This window comes from Capra hircus, chromosome 26 (assembly GCF_001704415.2).
Source record: "Capra hircus breed San Clemente chromosome 26, ASM170441v1, whole genome shotgun sequence".
In the NCBI taxonomy this organism is placed as follows: Eukaryota; Metazoa; Chordata; class Mammalia; order Artiodactyla; family Bovidae; genus Capra; species Capra hircus.
This window is the reverse complement of record NC_030833.1, coordinates 17914743-17937168: the sequence shown is the minus strand read 5'-3', so window position 1 is coordinate 17937168 and position 22426 is coordinate 17914743. Positions and strand designations below refer to the sequence as shown.

At 50.3% G+C, this 22426-nt stretch overlaps 2 protein-coding genes across 6 annotated transcripts in view; one reads left to right on the top strand and one right to left on the bottom strand.

Moving 5' to 3' along the window:
- Positions 1-1920, top strand: part of HABP2 (hyaluronan binding protein 2) — a 35326-nt gene extending 33406 nt beyond the window's left edge. For both annotated transcript variants that reach the window (XM_018041478.1, XM_005698496.3), the window contains one exon: positions 594-1920. In XM_018041478.1, the coding sequence (XP_017896967.1) occupies positions 594-758 (165 nt within the window). In that variant the 3' untranslated portion in view covers positions 759-1920. The remainder of the gene's footprint in view (positions 1-593) is intronic.
- The window catches only part of NRAP (nebulin related anchoring protein), a 75714-nt gene continuing 54469 nt past the window's right edge, over positions 1182-22426 (bottom strand). For all 4 annotated transcript variants that reach the window (XM_005698494.3, XM_005698495.3, XM_018041477.1 and 1 more), the window contains 11 exons: positions 21436-21534; positions 19175-19279; positions 18719-18826; positions 17546-17857; positions 11101-11205; positions 10189-10287; positions 8833-8937; positions 5145-5252; positions 3071-3382; positions 1970-2101; positions 1182-1435 (listed from right to left, as the gene is read on the bottom strand). In XM_005698494.3, the coding sequence (XP_005698551.2) occupies positions 1331-1435; positions 1970-2101; positions 3071-3382; positions 5145-5252; positions 8833-8937; positions 10189-10287; positions 11101-11205; positions 17546-17857; positions 18719-18826; positions 19175-19279; positions 21436-21534 (1590 nt within the window). In that variant the 3' untranslated portion in view covers positions 1182-1330. The remainder of the gene's footprint in view (positions 1436-1969; positions 2102-3070; positions 3383-5144; positions 5253-8832; positions 8938-10188; positions 10288-11100; positions 11206-17545; positions 17858-18718; positions 18827-19174; positions 19280-21435; positions 21535-22426) is intronic.

The window sequence follows — 22426 nt, the reverse complement described above, 5'->3', positions numbered from 1 at the left end:
GCACTCTCCCATAAGCCTTACAAGCCTTAGTCCTCACAAGAACCCTCGGGTGGGTTCTGTTGCCACCTATGGTTTATAGTGTGAGAAATGGAGGCCCCATAGGCCAGCAGAGGGACAGCCTGGTTTGGAGCCCGGTAAATCTAACCCCATAGACCCTGCTGAGCATCATGGCCATGCTGCCTCTGAACCTCATCCTTCCTGACCAGTGTGTGCCCTGCAGGCCCTGGAAGGTGCTCTATCCAAACAGGGCATCTGTCCAGCCCCTGCTAGGTCCTAGGATGGAATGAGAAGTCGAGAGCCCCTTAGTAATACCTGCATCACTGAGTCATGGTGGGTTAGGGAGTCAGGGTGTGACCTGGGCCTGGCCCCATGGCTTCTCTGCCAAGCCCTCTCTGACTTAGGACACAGGTTGTTATCTGCTTCTCTCCCTTCAGAGCACTGCATCGTATGAGGCATAGGAAGAACCTTGTTGCCACTTTCCCCAGGGCTGGCCGACAATCCCACCCTCACCCCCAGCGTCCCCCCATGGAAGGCGGGGGTGTCTCTGAGTGCATGCTGAACCACAGAGTGGTCTCTTGCATCTTTTCCCACAGGGCGACTCTGGAGGCCCTCTGACCTGTGAGAAGGACGGCACCTCCTACGTCTACGGGATCGTGAGCTGGGGCCTGGAGTGTGGGAAGAAGCCAGGGGTCTACACTCAAGTGACCAAATTCCTAACGTGGATCAAAACCACCATGGAGAAGGAGGCTAGCTTCTGAGGTGTCTCGTGAGGCTCATAGCCCGCCCTGTGAGCACCCAGACAAGGCAAGGCCCTGTGGGCAGCAATGGACGCCCCCTGGAGCCTCTGAGTACACAGGCTCTAAGCAGAGACCACTGCTGCCCAGCCCAGGGCACCCGGGACCAGCATGGCCCCCGCTTCCTCAGGCTCCCTCCTGGGAAACCCAGAAATGAGAGAATCAAGCTGAAGTGCATGACGTTTGCTTCCCTTCCAACAATCGTAGCTTCTAGAAAATCAGTGTTCACAGCCTGCCTTCACCTGGGACATTGGCAAGTGTGAGCTTTCAGACGGCTCAGCATCGGTGGGGGTCACCTTTATGTCTTTATTCCTCAGACACTCAGGGTGCACAACAGGGCCAGCCACCCACCGCTGGGTGTTAAACAGAGAACCAAACACAACATTCTCCACCCATTTCCAGGGAGCTGTTATTTTAATAAAGGAGGACTAGGGCAGGGGTGCCATTTTCAGCTGGCTCCGACTGAAGCCACATCTCTGGCGTGCAGATTTCTTCTCCAGCTTCTCTCCCAAGGACCAAGGGTGGACGCCGCCCACTCAGAACAGCGGGGCCTTCCTTCTTTTGACGTGCAGAATCTCGGTGGCATCTGGGTTTACAAACCCCCTCTGATCATCTCCAGGCTCCACAGCCTCTGGCCCCCCCTGCAGAAACCAAACACACCTCCCTGAGTGAAGCGGAAGCTCCCACAAGACAAGCTGTCTAAAAAGCTCACCCTCTCCTTCCTTTCCTCCTTCTCCATCCTCCCCAAGAAAAAGGAACCTCACAGCAAGAAAGAAAGAAGCAGAGCCCATCTCTCATTTAGACGGGGCACCTTTCTTCTGAACAAAGTAGGGTTCAAAACCCAGACTGTGGTAGACAGCGTGGCTCTGACCCCATCCGCACATGTAACGAGCAAGCAGTTGGCACAGCCTGGCCTGCGTGGCCAGGATTGATGTAGCCCCGGCACACTCGCCTCCGAAGAACTAATGGCTGTGACTTCAGAGAAAACCCCGCAGGAAGTTTAACCCAGGTGTCATCCGCCTGGTCATCTCAGACCCATGAAATTAGGCACCTTGCCTGAGCTGCATTGCATGCGTCTTTAGAGCCAGCTAACCTTTGGCCAAAAATAAAGTTTGAAAAGAAACAATTGAGTTCGCCTTTCCCCCCGTGGCCTTGCCTGCCAGCCCGCTACTTACGTAAGCCCCTCGGAGACCCAGGCCCCTCGCGTTGGCCAGCTCTGCAGCCCGCCGAGCCATTTCCACTTTGTAGGAGCCAGGAGGTGTCCAGCCAATACCTCTGGTCAGGTTCAAGTCTGATTTGTACTTGACCTTGGGGGAACGAGGGAGGCACGAGGAATAGGTCAGGAGGGCATAGAGTGAAGAGGCTTAAAAAGGCTGCCCTGGGGACTATGTTGTGAGTGAAACCAGGACGTGGGAGCCAAGCAGTCTTACGCAGGAGCTCCTCGGCACTGAGGATGCACTGCGCTGGGAGTCAGGCCAGCACAGCGCTGTCCCCTGCATCCCTCTACTCAAGGGGGCTGCAGTGAGGGTGGAGGGTCAGAGATCTGGTTCAAGGCCGAGCTCCTTTCTAGACCTGCTCTGTAACCTTAAGGAAGTCATCTCCCATTTAGGGGCTTCAGTTGCCTCTCAGAGATGAAGGGCCCAGGCTGCTGATTACAAAGATCCCTTGGAAAGAGTGTGTACGTGCTAAGTCGCTTCAGTTGTGTCTGACTCTTTGCCGGACTGTAGCCCATCAGGCTTCTCTGTCCACAGCGTTTCCCAGGCAAGAATACTAGAGTGGGTTGCCACGCCCTTCTCCAGGGAATCTTCCTGACCCAGCGATCGAACCCGTGTCTCTCACATCTCCTGTACAGGCAAGCAGGTTCTTTACCACTAGCGCCACCTGGAAAGCCCCGGAAAAACTAAGGCACAGCAGCCAAGACGTTGGGCTCTCACATTAAGCCATATGGGGCTCAGATTCCAGACCTGCTACTGATCGCCATGGGATCCTGAGTAAGTGACTTCACTGCTCTAAGCCTCCGGTTCCCCGTCTGTGAACCGGCTGGTTGTGAGAGCCACGAGGCACAGCATGGAAAGCATCTGGCACGGAGCCTGGCCCGCAGGAAGGGCCCGATACGCTGGGATGCTTGTCATTTCTTCTGGGGCTATCATGTTAGGTATCCTAGGTTCTATCTCAGCTTGGCTCCTCCCTGAGGGTAACACAGGACGTGGGATTATGGACACCTCCGGTGAAGAGAACCAGAGGCAGGGCCTAGGCCCGAGGGGAGGGCAGCTCACATCACTCTGCAGCCGGTGGGCCTTCTGCGCATGTTTCAGGCCCAGCTGCTCTGGGTCGCAGGTGGGCTGGGGCAGGGGCTGCCTGTAGTGCACGTCGCTGGCCAGCTGCTGGCTCCTCTTGGCCTGGAGGAAGCTGGGCTGGTCTGGGCGGCTGTGGAACTGGGACCGAGTCTTGGCAAAGTCCTTCTTGTACTCGTTGTCACTCTGGAGTCTGCCGACGCTGAGGAAGTGCCTCATCCTCGGGTCGTCGTGGATGCTGCGGTACCCAATCTGCAGGCCCCGGTCCCGTAGGAAGGCCTCTTTGTACAGGAACTGCAGGGCAGAGGAGCAGAGAGGTGGTCACGGGTGCCCCCCTTCCCTCCAGGGCCGGCCCTCGGGATTCTCAGCAGGAAGCTCAGCAGTGGGTCAAGGGCACTGCTTTGGATTCAAGTAGGTCTGGGATCCAGGTTTCCCTCTGTTTCCTTTAGCTGTGTGGCCTCGGGTCAGTTACTGAGTCTCTCTGAGCTTTGGTTTCCCCACTTGGTAAAATGGGTGTGTGAACCTCCACCCCACAGGATCTTAAGAGGATTCAGCGAGACGGGGCTGAGCTTCGTGTCCGGAACAGGCTCACGTCCACCCAGTGGCAGCTGACGATACTGCTGTGGTAACAATTTAATCCAGCAGCTAAGGAGTGACCCATTCTATGAGCAGCCTCTCATCCTCTGATTCTTTCCAGCTTTCAGGGACCCAACTCAGTGCTGCTCAAACCATGTATAGTGAAAACCGGGATTGATTCACTTTGTTTTGCTTTTTAAAATTTCCAATCCATCGAAGTCCAGTATGTGGTCCTTCTGCCTGTGACTGCACGTGTGTGAAATCACTTCGGTCGTGTCTGATTCTGTGTGACCCCATGGACTGTAGCTGCCAGGCTCCTCTGTCCATGGGATTCCCCAGGCAAAAATACTGGAGAGGGTGGCCGTGCCCTCCTCCAGGGGATCTTCCCCACCCAGGGATCCAACCGCATCTCTTATACCTCCTGCACTGGCACTCGGGTTCTTTGCCACTGGCACCACCTGGGAAGCCTGTGATTCGTATGTAAAAAGTACCAGGTTCATTTGATAAACCCAAACTGGCTTCTATTCTACTCAGCCAGAGGAGTCCACCCATCTCAGGCTTGGAGGTCAGAATATCTCATTGATAAAAGTGTTGCTAAATGCTTGGTGTCTGTACTTGTTTCACTTCGAACCAGTGACAAGTTGTTCATGAATGACCATGTATCTAGTTAGTAACGTCTTCCCATCTAGTTAGTGATGTCTACCTCTTCGATAATAACAGCTGCCGTGTTTTGTCCCCCTTCTCTGTACATGACACTGTGAACCATTTTGGTTACATTCCTACATCAATCCCAGGCTTCCCTGGTGGCTCAGCTGGTAGAGAATCTGCCTGCAATGCATGAGACCACGGTTCTATCCCCGGGTTGGGAAGATCCCCTGGAAAAGAGAAAGGCTACCCATTCCAGTATTCTGGCCTGGAGAATTCCATGGACTGTATAGTTCATGGGGTGGCAAAGAGTTGGATACGACTGAGCAACTTTCACTCTCTCTACATCAATCCTGTCACCAATAGAGATAAGTATTAGATCTCTATTTCATAGGAGAAATTTTAGTCCAGAGGATTTAAGCAACTTGCTCAAGACCACAGAGCCAACTCCTAAGCAACTGAGACAGGATCTGAACTCAAGTCAATCTAGGCGGGGAAACCCAATTTCTTTCTATCCCTTAGTGCACTTCAGCTTTGAAAAACAAGGTCCCTGTATTGAAGGTCAACAAATCAGTCCTCTGCTAACTGATTTCTAGTTTCTGCCCACATACATCAACGTTTAAGAATGCCTCTCTTGAAGGAGAGGAAGTAGAAATAAAACCTTCCTTAATTCCAAATTTCTGGCTGAGATGCTAGAAAATAAGGCCAACTTTTATTCCTTTCACTTGAAACACTTTTTCAGCTTTGGTTCCCAGTGGTCTGTCTGTCAACAGAAAGGGGAAACCAGAGTGACACCTATCAGCAACAGAGGCAGGGAGAGAACGTGAGGTCTTACATCACTGGCGATCTCCCTCGACGCCCGTGCCGTCTGGAATGGGATGGCATCCAGCCTGAAGTCGTAGCCGCCTGCCCGGGTCTGCTCCCAGGAGTGTCTGTAGACTTTCTAGTTGGGGAAACAAAGAAATGAGTGACAGGCGAATGGGCAGCTCCATGCCTCCATGTCCGCTAGTTCTCAGAGGGAGTCATCCCCATACAGGTACCCTTTGTCTTGCTGGCACCCAGATGGCAGAGCCCATGGCCCCATGGCCACCTTGAGGACCTCCCCAGCTCTGGCCATGACGGGCTTTGGCTCTAAACGCCCAGCCTGAGCATCAGGCCCTGCTCTTGTGGGTCTCAGGGTCTGGCTGATTTGCTACATCCTGTGGGCACCAGACGCCCCTGTCCCCCTTCCTCCTGTCTTTGCTTTCATTCCAGCACCTCAAGTTTGCAGCTTCCAGCTGCCAAAATGCAAAGTTAAAGAACCCTGTTTCTCCCCACACGCTACCAGTTCTATTCCTTGGGTCCTGGCACCCTTATGCTCATGGGCTCCACTCACTTCCTGGGGGCCCCTGGGCCACCTTGACACCACGTCACAGCATCCCTGTGAAGCGTGCTGCAGCCCCCATGCCCTCCTGGTGTCTGCACCGAGAGGAGAGCCTTCACCTGAATTAAATTGATCGTCAGGAACCTGACCGAGTTCCTGACCCCTGCATTTCACATCGTCCTCTTTTATTTCTCCGCCTTTCAAGTTGTTCTTGCACACCCTCCGGGAGTCTGTAATCACATCCTCTTAGTCCTCAGGTAGACCCACATCACCTACGGAGGCATCAAAACCGCCCGCGCCTTCATGTAGCTCATATATATTTTTTTCAAGATAAGGGAATGGCTCCATGAAAGGAGTCATCTGGAGATCCCAGCGGAAGGCTGTCCTTTATTCTGTCACAGAGAAGGGAGACAGCAGGCGAGGCGCATCGCCAGCAGATGACAAAGTGACAGCCCCAGACCGTTTCGGTCGCTCACGCATCTCAGAGCCACGGCAGGTCAGGGAGCCCTTAAGAACCTTACTTTTGTCACTTGGAAATAGAGGTCAAGGCTGAGACTCTGTTCTACAGGGGATTGGGGGGATTAAGCAGAGGAAGAGTGGCAGAGAAAAAGGCAGAGTGCCCTCATGCCACCCCACAACCGAGCCTGGAGCTAGAGGGGACCACGGAAAGCTTGAGCCAAGCGTGGTGGAGCTCACTGTTTGTTAAGTCCTGCGGCTCATCATCTCCTTCACCTTCATCACTTCTTCCAGTCCCAACATTACAAACCAGAAGCCAAATGCCTACTCTGTTGATGCACCTAGAAATACAGGACTAATCATCACTAAGGTCATCACCTCATTGGCAGATCACAAACAGGGCCCAAAGGATTAGATTTCCTGGGTCGTCGTTGAGTTTAGCGGGCAGGACTGAGAGGTGTGTAGAAGGCGAGGCAGAATTCAGATCATGACAGACAACCAGCCCCTCTAGCATTGTGTTTCCTTGTTTTGATGGTCCTACAACTATTAGACTAGGAAGGAGAGTCAAAACCCTGATCGTTCCCTGGAAAGGGGTCTGTCAGCGCCTTCCTAATAAGATTCTCCACCAGATCTGGGCTAGGAAACGACACCAATCTCTTCACAGCATCAAACTCCAAGGTCACCCTGCTTTGGTGTCAAGGCACCCCAGCCTCCGAGTCTCTGTAACTAGGGGTCAACTCAAGTGTAAGTATGGCGCAGGCGCTCAGTCCTGGCCGCCTCTTTGCCATCCAATGGACTGCAGCCCCCCAGGCTCCTCTGTCCATGGGATTCTCCAGGCAAGAATACTGGAGTGGGTTGCCATTTCTTCCTCCAGGGGATCGCCCCAACCCAGGGATTGAACCCACCCGTGTCTCTTATGTCTCCTGCATTGGCTGGCGGATTCTTTACCACTGCACCAGATGGGAGTCAACTCAAGGGCAGGCCCAAATTGGGGTTCTGCCCGAGGCGCTGGCTCCCCGTCTTCCCACCCCACCTCTCCCTGTAAACTATTTGCCTGATTGTCATCGCTTCCTCCCTGAGTTTTTTTTTTTTTTTTTTTTTTTAATTCTGTTGAGGTTTTTGCCTTGCCACTGGGAGTCTTTAGATTCCGCAGGCTCTTTGATTTGGAACCCTGGGCGTTCCTCTTCTTTATCACAGTGGGCACAGCTTTGCCCTCATCCTCACACATTAGAGTCATTTGATTTTTAGTTATTTCGGCTGCCTTGCACATCTCAATGGCTTTCTTTGCCCAGGAAGGTCACTTTCCCTCCACATCTTCCTCACAGAGCACTTGATCCAATTGTGCGTATCCTCCACGCCCCCGAAGAAGTGCTCTTTCAAAAGAGGTTCGTGAGTCCTCCATACCCGCGTGCCCTGGCGGCTAATTTCAGCTCTGGGACTCTGCAGACTGGCACCCCTTGTGGAAGGAAGGATGCCTCTGCCGCCAGCCCGGGGTGGCTGTCCTCCTTAAGTCGGGTCCCTGAAGGACTGGTACTTCTATCCCAGTGTCCAGGGCAATGGGCCTCCAGGAGTTCCTCACATGGAGGCCTAGCCTTCCCCCATCCTTGAAGCATTAATGAGATGGATGTTTTGTCCAAGCTCCGCTGAGGGGGAGGTCCCGCTTCCCCAGATGGAGGTCAGCCCACCAGAGCTGCTGTTCTAAAATTATCGCCTGCGCATCCCTCAAAAGCATCAAATGGTCATAATAACTCATATTTACAAAGCACCAGCACATTCACCGCGTGGGATCCCACAGGGCTTTACAAACGCAACAAACTAATACACACGCTAACTAGAAGGCGCCTCTTGCCGACCCCTGCGAGGCGGCTGCCTCTGGGGTGAGCAGCAGCAGCTGTTGATCTGCACGGAGCCCCAGGACACAATGGTCGGGCCAGGGCGGGAAGAATGGCCGGACTCTGGGAGGCCCCGCGCGGCCCCAGGCCGACACACTCAGCCTGTGTTATTCTGATCTGACAGCGTCTTTTGATTCTGCCGCCTCGGTACCTGTTATCCCAGGATCACAGCTTTGCCGGCAGAGCGGCCGCCTATTCTATTACGACCAGGGGCCTCCGACCCCTGCCAACAACAAGCCCGGGCTGAGGAAACAGCATCTTGGAGATGCATGCAAAGGGCACACATCCAAGGGAACAGACGTGTCGGGGGCCACAGCCTCAGGCACAAAGGAGCGGATTGTGTTTGGATCCCATGGACTACAATTGCAGCGTCTTTCTAACCTGCAGAAAGCAGAGAAAGCGCCACTCGGTCTCCAGACTTACGAGGCTCTGAATGGCTAAGGAGAGGAGTCCGGGGAACAAGCAGAGCAGGTGTCTACACCCGCGGGGCCAGGGCACCGCTCCTCTGACTGGAGCCCAGCACCCGACTGAGGTCTTTGGAGTCATGCCCAGCACTGGGCTGCTAGAGCTGGCAAGACCACAGGAGTGGGCTAGCCCAGCTCCATCCCCATTTTGCAGCTGGGGAGACTGAGGCCCAGCAAGAAAAGTGGCTCAAAGTTATACATGTCACTTATCCTACTCTCAGTCTAGGGTGCTTTCTGTTCCCAGCTTCCTTCCTAGGAATTCTTTCTAAAAAAAAAAAAAAAATCCCATCTGGGCACAGATCATATTACAGAAATGGGCAACACCACATGAATGGCCGGTTCACTTACGTCGCTCAGATGCAGGGCGTTGAGGCGGGCCCTGGTGAAATCGGGGTGGTCGGGCACCAGGGTGTACCTGTGTCGGGATTCAGCATCCCCTGACCTGTACAGGCGCTGCAGGAAAGAAGGCTCACAGTAAATGGGAACCCACACTTGCTGCAGTCAAAGGTGAAGAGGGGACTGATGCCCTTTCCTGCCCCTCCCACCCCAGGGTGCAGAAGCTATCCTGCCCTTGGAGAGCATCCCTCCAGACGCCACCCAGGAAGGGAGGTGCCCGAGTGGCCAGGGTCAGGTGGTGAGGAGCTGGTTTTAAGTATTTAAAATATTCATCAAGTTTTGCTCGAAAAGGGTCACAAACCATCATCCTGGGTCACTGTACCTGTGTTTCACAAACAGTAAAAGATGGGTGGATATTTCAGAGGATCTTTGCAATCAGGCATTTGCTCAAGCTTTTTACTAGTAACAAGATGTCTCAATGCCTTTGTTACTAAACATTAATAAAAATAATAAAAAGACATAACAGCTAAAAAACCTTAAGTGCCTTAATATCTCTTAAGAAATTTAAAGTTTTCTTAGTCCACCCTGTGTCCCAAGAAGACACAATTTTAGAACTCAAGCTTTCTCTTAATGGCTATTTTTAGGGCAGTGATATAAGGACTGGAAATAATTTTAGGAGGTGGTTGAGTCTCATCATTTTAAAGAGGAAATATAATATTTAACATTCCAACCCTTTCCCAAATTCAGTTTGTGTTTTGCGAACATGAACTGGTCAGTACCACGCTTGGACTCTGTGAGCACGGGGCAGCTTTGTCAGTGTGCAAAAATCCAATCCCTGGAGGGTTTCAGAGAAGAAAATATGTAATTTCCTACTCTCTTCAAAATTAATACAGGAGAGAAGAAATGGGGCTAAATGATACAGTAGAAAGAAGTTCTTTATATAGCTGCTTTTTTTTTTCCTAATTGGCTTATGTTAAGGTTTAATTCCATTGTCATCTATGGACAATTTAGATATATATGATCTAATGTTTGGTAAGAATCCATCAATAATACTTGTATTAATTACTATTGTGATGGTTATGAGTCAAACTAGGGACATTTATTGAGGACTTACTATGTTCTAAATACTTGCTAAAAGCTTCATGAAATTTTATTTACTTCATCCTAATTTAATTCACTCCATCTTATGAAATGGTTGCTATCATTATATTTCTTTCAAATAAGGGAACCATGGCCAGAAGACATTAGCAAACTGACCCAAGATCACCCAGGTAAGGGACAGAAGGTTTGCGCTTACATCTTAAGCACTGACCACTGTGCAGCCCTACCCACTATTAAGCCTGGGATGAGTGTGCAGAAGATACCCACCTCATTGCAATGCATGTAGCTGTTCTTGGCATGAACTAGGTCCGGGGAGTCAACCACTGTGGTAAACTTGATGGTGTCTGGTTTTTTACGGTATTTGGTCTGTAAGAGAAAGACCAAGATTCTCAAGAAACAATCAGAGACCATGCATTTTTCTGGGTGCAGCTTCACCCTACCTACTCAGTACCAGGTGTATCGATGACATGCTTGGGAAAGAAATCTCTCTTCTTTGTGGCCACCTCACCAGCATACAGAAGAGATTCAAGCTGCCTCTGTGATAAGGACCATTTTACAGGTATTTCCATTCTTGACAAGAGAGGCTGCAAAATGCCAAAGCTCATCACAAGAAAAGGAGTTCAGGAGACGGAAGGATTCAGCCTTAAGCCGGCCCTGCCCAGACCCTATTCAAGTAGGTTCTGTTATTAAGGAACTAAAGAAGGCAGTGCTGTGCTCTCAAGGAGTTCCCAGGGCAAGAATCTCTGGGTCATCAACATGGTGGGAGTTCAGTTAATGCAACCATCTCTGGGCAACTTTTAACACCCTCTGAAGTCAGGTAACCCTAGGACATTGAACTGAGTAAACTCAGGAGACCGGTGGCAAACCCTCTCCTTACCTCCATGAAAATAATGGGTCCGGTTAGATCATAACTGTGCATAACACATTTGTTGGTCATCATCTAATGCATCACCCCTCTTTCACTGCCTGATTGGAACAAGCCTTTAACTCCCCAGCAAGTGAATTCACTGGGAGCCAAATCTTGTTCTATCTTGGGATTTGGTTGCAAATCGCCCCTGAAAGAAATCGGGAGTCCAGTGCCATGGGGCCCTCCCAGGCTCTCCAGTCCCTCTGCAAGCTCCCTCGTCAGGAGGAGATAAACGCCAGGTTGCGTTTGTGGTAGCGTCAGGTTAATGATACCTCACTGATGAGTTCTCCGGCTTTCTTTGCACTTTCTATCTGTGGGGAACTCAGCGCCAGCCATCCTGTCCCCTTCATGCCCATCAGGTCCGACTTGTAGCGCAACTGTGGGAAGAAAAAAACACTGGCTTTTACCAGGAAAGGGTTGCAAACCATTGGGGCATCCATAAAAATGCTTCATCACAACATTCGATATCTTCATTTGGGTGAGTTCTGCATGTCACCAAGGCAAACTATTTGAGTTTGTGCATTCCACCCAGAATTAAGTAACGGATCATGCGTAAAATACAAGCAGGTCCCACATGTAAACTGGCTGGATTCCAAGCAGAAGGTTGTGACCTACGGGAATGATCCCTTAAGAAAGATCTGAGATATACACCCCAGCCCACACGTCAGCCTTGATTATTTGGTTTCATTCTGGCAGTGAGGCGATTGACCGCCTGCCTAAACAGAAACGTTTTACACACTTTCAGTGGATCAAAGAGCTTTGAGCTCTGGATCAAACCTGCTGTGACTCAGGGCAAATCACTGTACCAAAATGTGACTCAGTTTCTCTCTGTGATACCCGAAGGTCATGACAATCCCTCTGTTCTCATGAAAACACCTGAGAGTCCTGAGGGGTAAAAGATACTCTGCGTGTTAGATTTGTTTTTTTCTTTGCGGTGGTGGGGGAGGGGGAGTTCTTTGCAGGACTCTCAAAACTGCAACAAACCTGGCTACAAGTGGGGAATGGTGTGTAAACCGCCTTAATATTTCCATGCCTCAGTTTACCCCTCCTCCTACGGTTACTCAGGATTTGCCTACATTGGACAATAGGCTTAAACTTTATCCATTTTTCTCCTCTTAACGACTCGGAAGATCAGAACTACAGCATCAGTTCCAGGAAGAAAATAGTAAGTGGGGTTTTAAGACAATGGGCCTGATTAGGAATCTCCTGAAATGTTTGATCTTATTACCATTCCTTGATCTGCCCACCATTACCTACATCGAGACAGTCTCTGAAAAAGCTTTTCTTCCTCTCCATATGGAAATGTTAGGCATTTTTAAAGGAAGAAAAAGGACTCTCTAAGGAAATGTGAAATTTGGAACTAAATGAAGTTGCTGGCATTTCTCTAATTTAGATACAAGCTCTGCGGTAACGCAAAATACCCACTCCTGAAATCAGCCTTTCGGCCTTTTTAGTTTTCTTTCATTTCAGGAATCACAGTGCTCCTCACAGCTGGCCTCAAAGAGGGTCCGTTTCTGATCTACTGTCTGCTGGTTAAGGCCCCTGAGCAAATTCCACTCTGCTTTCCAACTGGTGAAGGGGGACATCACTCGGGTTTGGGAGCACGTTTCAAAACCCCATGTCAGTGAAATTGCTTTTTATACCGCGATCTTTCAGTCTACACCAGCAAAGCGTTTGCCTTCCACTCTGATAAAGAACAGAGAAAATTGGATAAATTTCTAAGTTAGAGAGAATAATCCTACAGGGCCTCTTCACAGCCGGGCCTTGCTCCTTTCATAAGTGAGATGAAGTGGGGGCGCATGCTTTCAACTTGCCTTTTGTTGAGCTGAACAGTGCGAGCGCAGGTGAGTCAGAAGGCAAGACGCAGGTTCCCCAAAGATCTGACTGCGCCTCCGACTCGCTTATAAATGGATTGTCTATTGATATTTCTGCTCCCAGCCCCGCTTTGACTATTCACACAGACCCTAAAAACAACACGCCTGCCCCAGACCTCACCATAAAAGGGGGGGGGGGTAGGAGCAAGGAGGGTAGTTGAGGAGAATCGGCCCAAAGAAGGTTTCCAAGAAGGATTCTAAGATAATAAGAGATCTTCTCAGGCTGCCCAGCTGTATCTCGCTTCCCCAGGTGGCAGCCTCACTACTTGCCCTTGTACATGTGAAGGCCTGGATGCCACTTTTAGAGTCACACATGAGATTCCTGGCATCCCCGCCCATTCTGGAGATGCACAAGCTGTAGCTTTCAAACCTTGAGCTCTAACAGGAATCACATAACCAGGAGGTGCGCCCAGGAGGTGGCCAGGGGAAGAGGTATATTTGTCATATTAATAATAAGAATCACTATAACAACTATCTTGCAAAGGGTGTGGTTTGCTTCAGACTCATTTGGGCTTCCCTGGTGGCTCAGACGGTAAAACGTCTGCCTGCTAGTGCAGGAGACCTGGGTTTGATCCCTGGGTTGGGAAGATCCCCTGGAGAAGGAAATGGCAACCCACTCCAGTACTGTTGCCTGGAAAACTCCATGGACAGAGGAGCCTGGTAGGCTACAGTCCATGGGTCGGACACAACTGAGCAACTTCGCTTTCACTTTCATTACCTCATTCAGTCCTTGTGCCATTCTCAAAGGACGAGCTCTCATTCCCAACTATAGAACAGTCTGGGGTGTTAAATGCTTGCTCAGATTCTCAGACGAGTCACCAGCTGCTGGCCTCTGGGATCCTGCGCAGGTGGTCCTTAAGAGAACCCTCAAGAGCCAGAGCGCCTGGGTTCTTAATCTAGCCACCAGGGGGAGCCAGAGAGCGCTAACCCCAGAGTGAGGAGCCCAGAGCTGGGCTTTGCCTCTTAACTAGCCATGTGGTCTTGAGCAAGTCATTTCCCTGGCAGCTTATGACCCTGAGCAAGTTCCTGAAGATTTACAGTTGCGTTAGTTACCGCAACTGTAAAAATGGAAGTACTTACAGTACCTACCTAGATACTACATGAGATCGTCCGTGCAAAATCTTTAAATAAATGCCTAGCCCAGGATAAGCATTCCGTACTTCTTAGGTATTGTCTCTGTCATTGCTGTTGTTTCTGATGGGGAAACGGAAGCCGGGGAAGCTTAAGGAGTCTCCTGAGGCCTTGCAGCCATAAAGGCTGGGGCCAAGACTGTCCCCTTGACTGTCCCTTCATGTGCTTTGCAGGATGCCTGCAGCCCTTATGTGAGGTCACGGAGAGGAGCGTGGAGTGGCAGATTTGGAAAGGACCAAGAGGTGACTGAACTAGCACCCCCTGGTGGTGGAGCACAGCCTGGGCAGAGCACGTGTCTCAGATGCATCCCTGAGGTAAGCACAACTTTCCCAAGTCTTCAGCAGTCACAGCCTTGAGGACCCTCCTGCCAAGGGTGAGCGCCGAGACCCACAGCTTGCTTTCCGGCCTGGATGGGAGAGGTCAGGAGAACGACTGATGGCTACGGGAGCTACTGCTCCTGCCCAGAACTCTGCTGAACTTCGTGAGCTCACAATGAGCCTTTGTTTCCTTTTCAGTAGAACATAATGGCACCCCACTCCAGTCCTCTTGCCTGGAAAGTCCCAGGGATGGAAGAGCCTGGTGGGCTGCAGTCCATGGCGTCGCTGAGGGTCGGACACGACTGAGCGACTTCACTTTCACTTTTCACTTTCATGCATTGGAGAAGGAAATGGCAACTCACTCCAGTGTTCTTGCCTGGAGAATCCCAGGGACGGGGGAGCCTGGTGGGCTGCCGTCTATGGGGTTGCATAGAGTCGGACACGACTGAAGCGACTTAGCAGCAGCAACAGAACATAACCACATGGAATTGGATTTTCAGTGATGACTGCAAGAAAACAAGCCTCCAGACCAGACAGACATTCTGGGGGTCTGCTATTCACAGGATCTTGGGGCCCAAGACCGCCCAGTTTAACACACCTGAAGTTTCAAAACAATGCATGAAGCCCAACATGGTCATTCTCAAATCAGGCAATAAATTCTCAGCACAAAACATATCGCATTTGGTAAAGTGTAAGTCTATGACTGCCAACAAGTGTTTCTTGGGAAGGACACTCTTTTTTCCTTGTTGCTCTTATTTGTGTGTGTTAAAATATCCTTTCTTTTCAGAAGTAACAGTGATATAAATGGTAGCTTGAGGTAAGAGTTGGTTTTTGGTCTTTCTCCTTACTTAGTAAAATAGTCTGATACTATGATGATGTCAGCATTAAAAAAAAAACATTTATCTATGAATCCTGAAATCTGAGATCACCAATAAATCAAACATCTTTGCTTTTCCAGTAGAAACACGAAGGCCTAGAAAGCCAAGTGGCTGCTGCCAGGCCCCCAATCTCCGCACAGTGGCCTGTCCTGTCCCAGGAGGTTTATTTTCTCCCCGGAAGAGGCCACCAACAGAAGGGTCCTGGGCTGTACTCTGAGTCAAAGTAAGAGCCTCTTCTTAGGGACCTCAGGGTGGCCTGCTAGTAAGTAGAAGGCTTTCTAAGTGGGTCCTGGGCTGTGCTTCAGCAAACGCATGCCCTGCTCCACGCTCCCCTGGCTGGTGCCCACTCAGTACTACAGTCCCAGCAAATCTTGATTCATAATTAGACGACTGTGGCATTCATTAAATCACCGCATCATTGTTGTCATAATTAATCATCAACTGGGTATTTCAACACTCTGCCTGTGCCATATAACTAAGCTTGGAGCAGTCACTGCCCTGAAGGCCCCCAGAATCAGAAGGCTTGGTGGAAACCATAATCCTAACAGCTCACACCCTCTGGCATATTCCTATGGACCATGCACTGTCTGTGCTCAGCACAGTGCATCATATAGACAGCCCTCAACTGAGAACAGAGTTCTCGTCGGGTACAGTTTTGTCCCCCGAGGTGCATTTGGCAATATATGGAGACGTTTCTGATTGTCACTTTGAGGGGGTGCTAATGGCATCTCGAGAGTAAAGGCCAGGGATGTGGCAATGCACAAGACAGGCCCACACAACAAAGCATCCAGCCCCAAGTGTCAAAGGTGCCCAAGTTTGGAAACCCTGATATGGATGACAAGGGTTCATGTGACTACGGTCTCATGAGACCTGCTCTAAAATCTCACGAGAGCACCTTCCTCCCAGGGGAGCTGTGGGGCTGGGGGAGATGGTACACATAGGCAAACATGGTGCAGAACCTGCCATGGGCATGGGGCCTGGAAGTGCTGACCACGACCACATTTTCATCACTACCCTGGCCCTCGTGAGGGAACCGAGACTTGGAATGGCCTGGAACTGACTTCAGAGGCACTGAGTCTGGAGACGTTCACTAAGGGTGGGACTTAATGCCCCTGCATGGGCCAGGATGTCCCCTCTCTGGGCCTAAGCATCCGCACCTGCATCACAGGAAGCGTGACTCCCCTGATCCAGGAGGGTGGCATGGTTGAGAGTGTGGGTTCTGGAGCCAGGCCTGCCTCAGCCCCTCCCATGTGACCTCATCTGTGCAACAGGAGGAGCAAGGCCCTCACCCCGAAGTGCTGGAGTGAGGGTGCCATACTGGTGAGCAGTCAGGGAACGGCAGCTTTGGGTACAACTCTCCACCTCGCCTCAGGGACGCCCCCAGTGCACACAGTTGGGCCCTGGGTCTCTTTCTCGGACCCCCATCCCATCGCCTGGGACATCCTCACTCACGCACTCAGGCACTCACTTCAGTCCAGTCCCAGATATGCTGAGGCTGCTGCTGCCCAGGGTCTTTGCTCAAAAGTCACCTCTGCAGCGAGAGTGATCCTGTCTTTGTTGTTGTTCAGGTGCTAAGTCGAGTCCGACTCTGCGATCCCATGGACTGCAATACACCAGTGCCGTCCTTGTCCCTGTCCCTGTATGTCACTATCCCCCAGAGTTTGCTCAGAATTCATATCATTGAATCGGCAATGCTACTAACCATCTCATCCTCCTTGGGCTGCAAGGAGATCAAGTCAGTCAATCCTAAAGGAAAATAGCCCTGAATATTCATCGGAAGGACTGATGCTGAAGGTGAAGCTCCAATACTTAAGCCACCTGATGGGAAGAGCTGACTCATTGGAGAAGACCCTGATGCTGGGAAAGACTGAAGGCAGGAGGAGAAGCGGGTGACAGAAGATGAGAATGACCCTGTCCCTCATTTTTTCACGTTGCACACATACACTTACCTGGCCTTCCCTGCTGGCTCAGATGGTAAAAGATCTGCCTGCAACAGGGGAGACCCAGGTTTGATCCCTGGGTCGAGAAGATGCCCTGGAGAAGGGCATGGCAACCCACTCCAGTATTCTTGCCTGGAGACTTCCCATGGACAGAGGAGCCTGGTGGGCCACAGTCCATGGGATCACAAAGAGTCAGATGTGACCGAGCTAACCCTTTCACACTTTGACACACACACCCCGCTTCCCTGCTCTGTCTCCACCTGACGCACCACACAGCTCACTCGTGATGCATCTCCTCCCCACAGACTGGAAGCTCCCTGACACCAGGAACTTCGGGCTCTTTTGCTGACTGCTATATTCCCAGGGCCTTGAGGGATGCCTGTGGCATGACAGGTGCTCTGCAAATATCTGTTGACTGAATAATCCCAACCTAGATGATACAGATCAAGCAAGTCATTGATGAGGGGCAGGGGATGATGAAGGGATCTGAAGGGCTAAGGAAGAGGCAGGGATGTGTACCCAGGCCTGGTGGGAGGAAGAAGGTCGGGGACTGGCGTGTGATCCCCGGACTCCCTACCTCACTCTGCAGGGCATGAGCCTTCTTGGCCCAGGCCATCTTCAGGTCCTCGGGCAGCGCCGTGAACGCATGGCACCGTGTCCTATAGTCAAGGTCGCTGGCCAGGGCCTGGGCCTTCCTGGCGTGGACCAGTGGCACCATGTCCATGGGCAGGTGGCACTGCGCTCTGCTGCCCGCCGCCTGCCTCCTGTACTGAAGCTCGCTCTGCAGCTGGCCCATCCGCTGACAGTGCTGGAGCCGGGGGTCGTCACTCACGCTCTGGGCCCCGATCAGCCGTCCTCGCTCCTTCACAAAGTCATGTCTGTAGAGAAACTGGAAGGGGAACCAGGCGGTCAAGGGCCGGCGTTTGGCCCACTGATGTTCTGTCTGTGCCTTTTCCTCGCGGTCACTAAGAAAATCACCTGTTCTTACACGAGATGGGGATGATTATAAGAAATGGCACAGTGAGGCTGGCCGGAGAGCCTGCTTCCCCCACGCTGGGGGAGGAACAATTAAAACAGTGCTCCCTTCCTCCCATCTAATTAAAACCAGATCCTTAGAACCAAAGCGAGGGCCCGTTCTCCTTACGAGTTCTATGGCCAAAAGGAATTTATCAAAAAGGGTGAAAGAGAAACTTGTGCTTTAGCCCCTCACACTTGGCAAAACATCAAACCCAAAAGACAGGATCCATTTATTTGAAGTCTACATTTTCTGCGATTTGTTTGTGGGAAAGAGAAAGTCACCTTCATGTCCCAAAGCTATGGACGCTATGAGTCGAGTGGCTGAAACACAGCTGCAAACCCTACCGCCGATGTGGGAATCCACAGAGCCAAGAGGGGACTGTGCTACGGCCACAGTACAATTTCTACTGCAAATTCTCTTTCTAATTCTGGGTGGAGTTAGAAAACAGTTCACACATTACAGGGGGATGGTTGCCTAGATGCTACAATTAGAAATAAATTGTAATCTCCTTTCTGCTGGAGATCTTTGCCTGCATTTAGCTTCTGATTACCAGGGCCTTTCTTTCCCTCTCTCCATCAAAGAATCTCATTCATAACTAATATATTCCGCGGATGACATCCTGTTTCACATGGCAAAAGATCTGCTTTAATTCAGGGAAATCAGCCGTAGACATTGTTTTACATGAAGTTAACAGAAATTAGGCAGAATGGAAGGTCGTATCATTCAACTCACATCACTGGCTATGTCTCCAGAGACTCGAGCCGCCTGGAAGGGCAGAGCATCTATTGTCAGCTTGTAGCCTTGAGCATGGAGATTCCTCCAAGACTCCTTGTATTTTGCCTACGGTAGGAACACATGTAGATTTTCTTAAGAAAACAAAACCAAAAAAATTACATGACTCCATGAACAAAGGCTACCCACTTCATTTGTACTGTGGTGCTGCAGAACAGATTTCTGACAAGCAAAAGCTTTCAATTTGGCAAAGAAAATCTCATTAGCACCCTCCCGGGAGTGGGCTCTGACACACACATATCAACACATCTGGGAAAAGGTACGTTTAACATGCTTGTCGACCAGATACACGGTTGAAAGTTTCTGCGAATGCCAGCAGGGTCACTGTTATGTCCCATCACAGACAGAGACTTGGCCTTGGAGATCATCTCAACCTCAGCAGTGAGAAAGGCTTACGTCACTCAGATTGGCCGCGTTTGCTTTCGCTCGGACAAACTCGGGCAGGCCCAGGGTCATTGTGTACTGATGTCTCGCATCTTCTCCTGCTGCTTTATAGAGGCGCTGGGCAGAAGGGGGAAAAAAAACCCAAGAAGGTAAACGCTGTGCATTTCTGCAGGACTGGAGGTCCCTCCTTTGCAACTGGGAAATATGTTTGTAAAAGGCCGTTCGCTGTGTCATGGACACACCCTCAGCTTGGGGAATAAAGGTAATCTTTCATGGTATTTCCCTGGAGGTCCAGTGTTTAAGACTTCGCCTTCTAATGCAGAGGGTGTGGGTTCAATCCTTGGTTGGGGAGCTAGGATCCCATGTGCCTCACAGCCAAAAAACTAAAAACATAATTTTTTTTTTTAAAAGCAAGCAATATTGCAAAAAATTCAATAAAGATTTAAAATGGTTCACTTCAAAATTTTTTAAAACGTTGAAGGAAAGATAGTCCTTCATCAGTCAAATTGAGTGCTATGAAAGGAATGCATTAAAAAAACTGCAAGTTGCTTGTGACGGGGTTCAGGACATGCTACCCCCAAATAGGGTACCTTAGCGTAGCGCATATTTTAAACAGAAGGAGTCTGGAAGTAGCAGGAGATGGAAGACCTCTCTCTGACCTTCCCCCCTGAAGCAGGTCACAGGCCTCCTGGGGGAGCTGCCCACCCTCTGGCGGAGGGAGAAAGGGGCATCTGATATCTGAACCCCCGAGGAACCCGAGAGGCATCTGAACAAACAGACCTCGCTCAGTGTCCCCCAGCTTCCCACCCTCAGCTCACCCCCTTTTGTTCTGATACACCTGCCCACGATCTTACATTTCTCATCAAACCTGGGGTAAAAACGCTCAGGTTCAACGGTTCCCCCTGATCTCCATTTCCTTACGAAGATGCCTAAGTCCCCTAAAGCTCATCCTAAATAAATGTGTATGCTTTTCCCTTGCTCATCTGTCTTTTGTTACAGAGCCCCAGCCGAGAACCCAAGGTGAGTCAAAGAAAAGATATTTTTCCCTGCCCTCTACTTTGCTTAATAATAGCGGGTTGGGGGGTGGGGGGCAGAAACACCATTAGGGATACTGTTATGGTTCTTTCCATTGTATATATATATATTTTTGCTGAGGACACAGTGTAAAGATAATATTAATATCTGGGAAATTTAGGAGCCATTCTGCTGGTTGGAAAGGAGGTTCCCAAGCCCCAGTCTGCGTCCTTCACTAAAGTCCCAGGATCCTCCCACGGGCAAACACACTAGTGCTCCCGTGCAGGGCCTCAGCCGGCATGAAAACACATGCTCTTGTAATTAGAAATGGCCTGCGGTTGCTGAGTTCTCTGAGGCCAGAGGCCACTGAAGGAGGCATTACTATCCCACAGTACCCCGATCACAAAGCAGGCAAGATAGGTTCAGTGGGAATCTTAAATCGATAACGTCGCTACAGAGTCCTTTGGGTCTTCTTAACCCAATCTTGGGGTAAGTGTGGAAACTAATATATAAATACCCAAATCTCAACTGACTTTCAAAAGCTAGGGTCAGAAGGGAGAATCTGAAAAACTCATTTCATTCTCTGCCAAGCTCACTTGCTATTTCAAACATGTCAGAGAGCCACTCCGAAGAGGTAGAGCTGGAACGATGATTTGACGGAGTGAAGAGTTTCTCCCTTGGGCCCCCTCTGCTCGACTATTACAGTGAGAATTGGGTAAGTGGGGAGCGAGAAGATGGGAAGGCAGAGAACCAAGAAGCCTGGCAGACTTTACACTGTATCAATCACCGTCCCTGGACAACCACAAATCCTCCCCAACACCATCGTCGGAATGACGATGGAAGAAGAGTTAGCCAATATCTGCCCAGCCAGGACAGAAAAATGACAGACCAGTACTTGCCAAACTTTCATGTGCAAAGCAAACCTGTGAGGGTCTTAAATGACCTCGTGGATTCGATGGCTCTCAGGTGGGGCCTGAGGTTCAGCATTTCTAACAAGCTCCCAGAGGATACTGATGCTGTCAGTCAGTAAATGCATTTGGGGTTGGGGTGGGGGGGCAAGACCACAGACTTTCTACTGGGCCTTTTTCCCTTCTGGAAACCATTTAGGTTTCATCTAATGATATTCCTTTCTTTCCATGCAAACATGCATGCTTTCCCCCGCTCCCCACCTCCCCCGTCCCACAAATATTCATACTTTTTTTTTAAACAATCTAGCAGTTTTTTTTAAAGCCCATCCCGAAGTCATCCGAAGGTTTTACCTCGTTTGTAATCTGGTTGCTGAGTTTTGCATGAGTGAGGCTGGGTGTGTCTGTCACGGCTGTGTACTTGAGCGACTGGGGATGCTGACGATATTTACTCTGAAGTCACACACAGGAGGGAATAAGAGGACTAGGTGAGGCGCAAAACCAGAGGAAGAATCGGCTCTTTAAGCACTAGTGATAAACCCTCGTTTTGCGAAGGTTGCCAGTCTGTGACCCAGAATCCAGTCCATCACCCGCTCTTGTGACCTCAGAACTCAGTGAGATGAACAGACAGGGAGGAGGAGGACCGACGGAATTGGAGGCTTATTAACAAGAAAGGGAGAGCTAGTCCTTTGCCACGAATACGAACATGACTACTGAAATTCATGTTTTGCTCCCCAATTTCCTTTGCTCACTGAAGACCCTGGATTCCTCAGCTTTGGGGGTACATGGGAAACAATCGTTCAGCTTAAAATAACCCACATGCCTGCACACCACCCCAGGAAAAGGGATTCGATAAATCGGCAGTAGCCTCAGGCCTCTGTAATTTTTTTTAAGTTTCCAAAGGGGATTCTGATGCACCATGAAGTTTAGAAACCACTTGCTTTAGAGATTTCATTGGAAAAGCAAAGCACAAAGTTAAATCTCGACTCCCACTGTGAGGCCCATTCTGCTTGCTCAGAGCTTCTAATCAATCAACGCATAAGCCATTCTGAGGCACCCAGGCTGGACGCTGACCGCCTTTCACTTCCAATGCCTTCCATTATGCCAGTCTACTGGGAACGGAAGTCCCAGAGCCCTCCCAGGGGCGGGCAAGATTCCTCAGGAGTTCAAAAAGCTTAGAATTCCAGACTTCTATCTTTTTACCAAGAAATTACCACCAGGCTCACGGCAATGATTTCATATACAGCCAACAAAGAAGCACAGTGCTCAGAAGACTGTTGATCCTCTCAAAAACTAAATGAGACAGGTCTCAGTATTCCCATGTGACTGATTAAAATATTGAGGC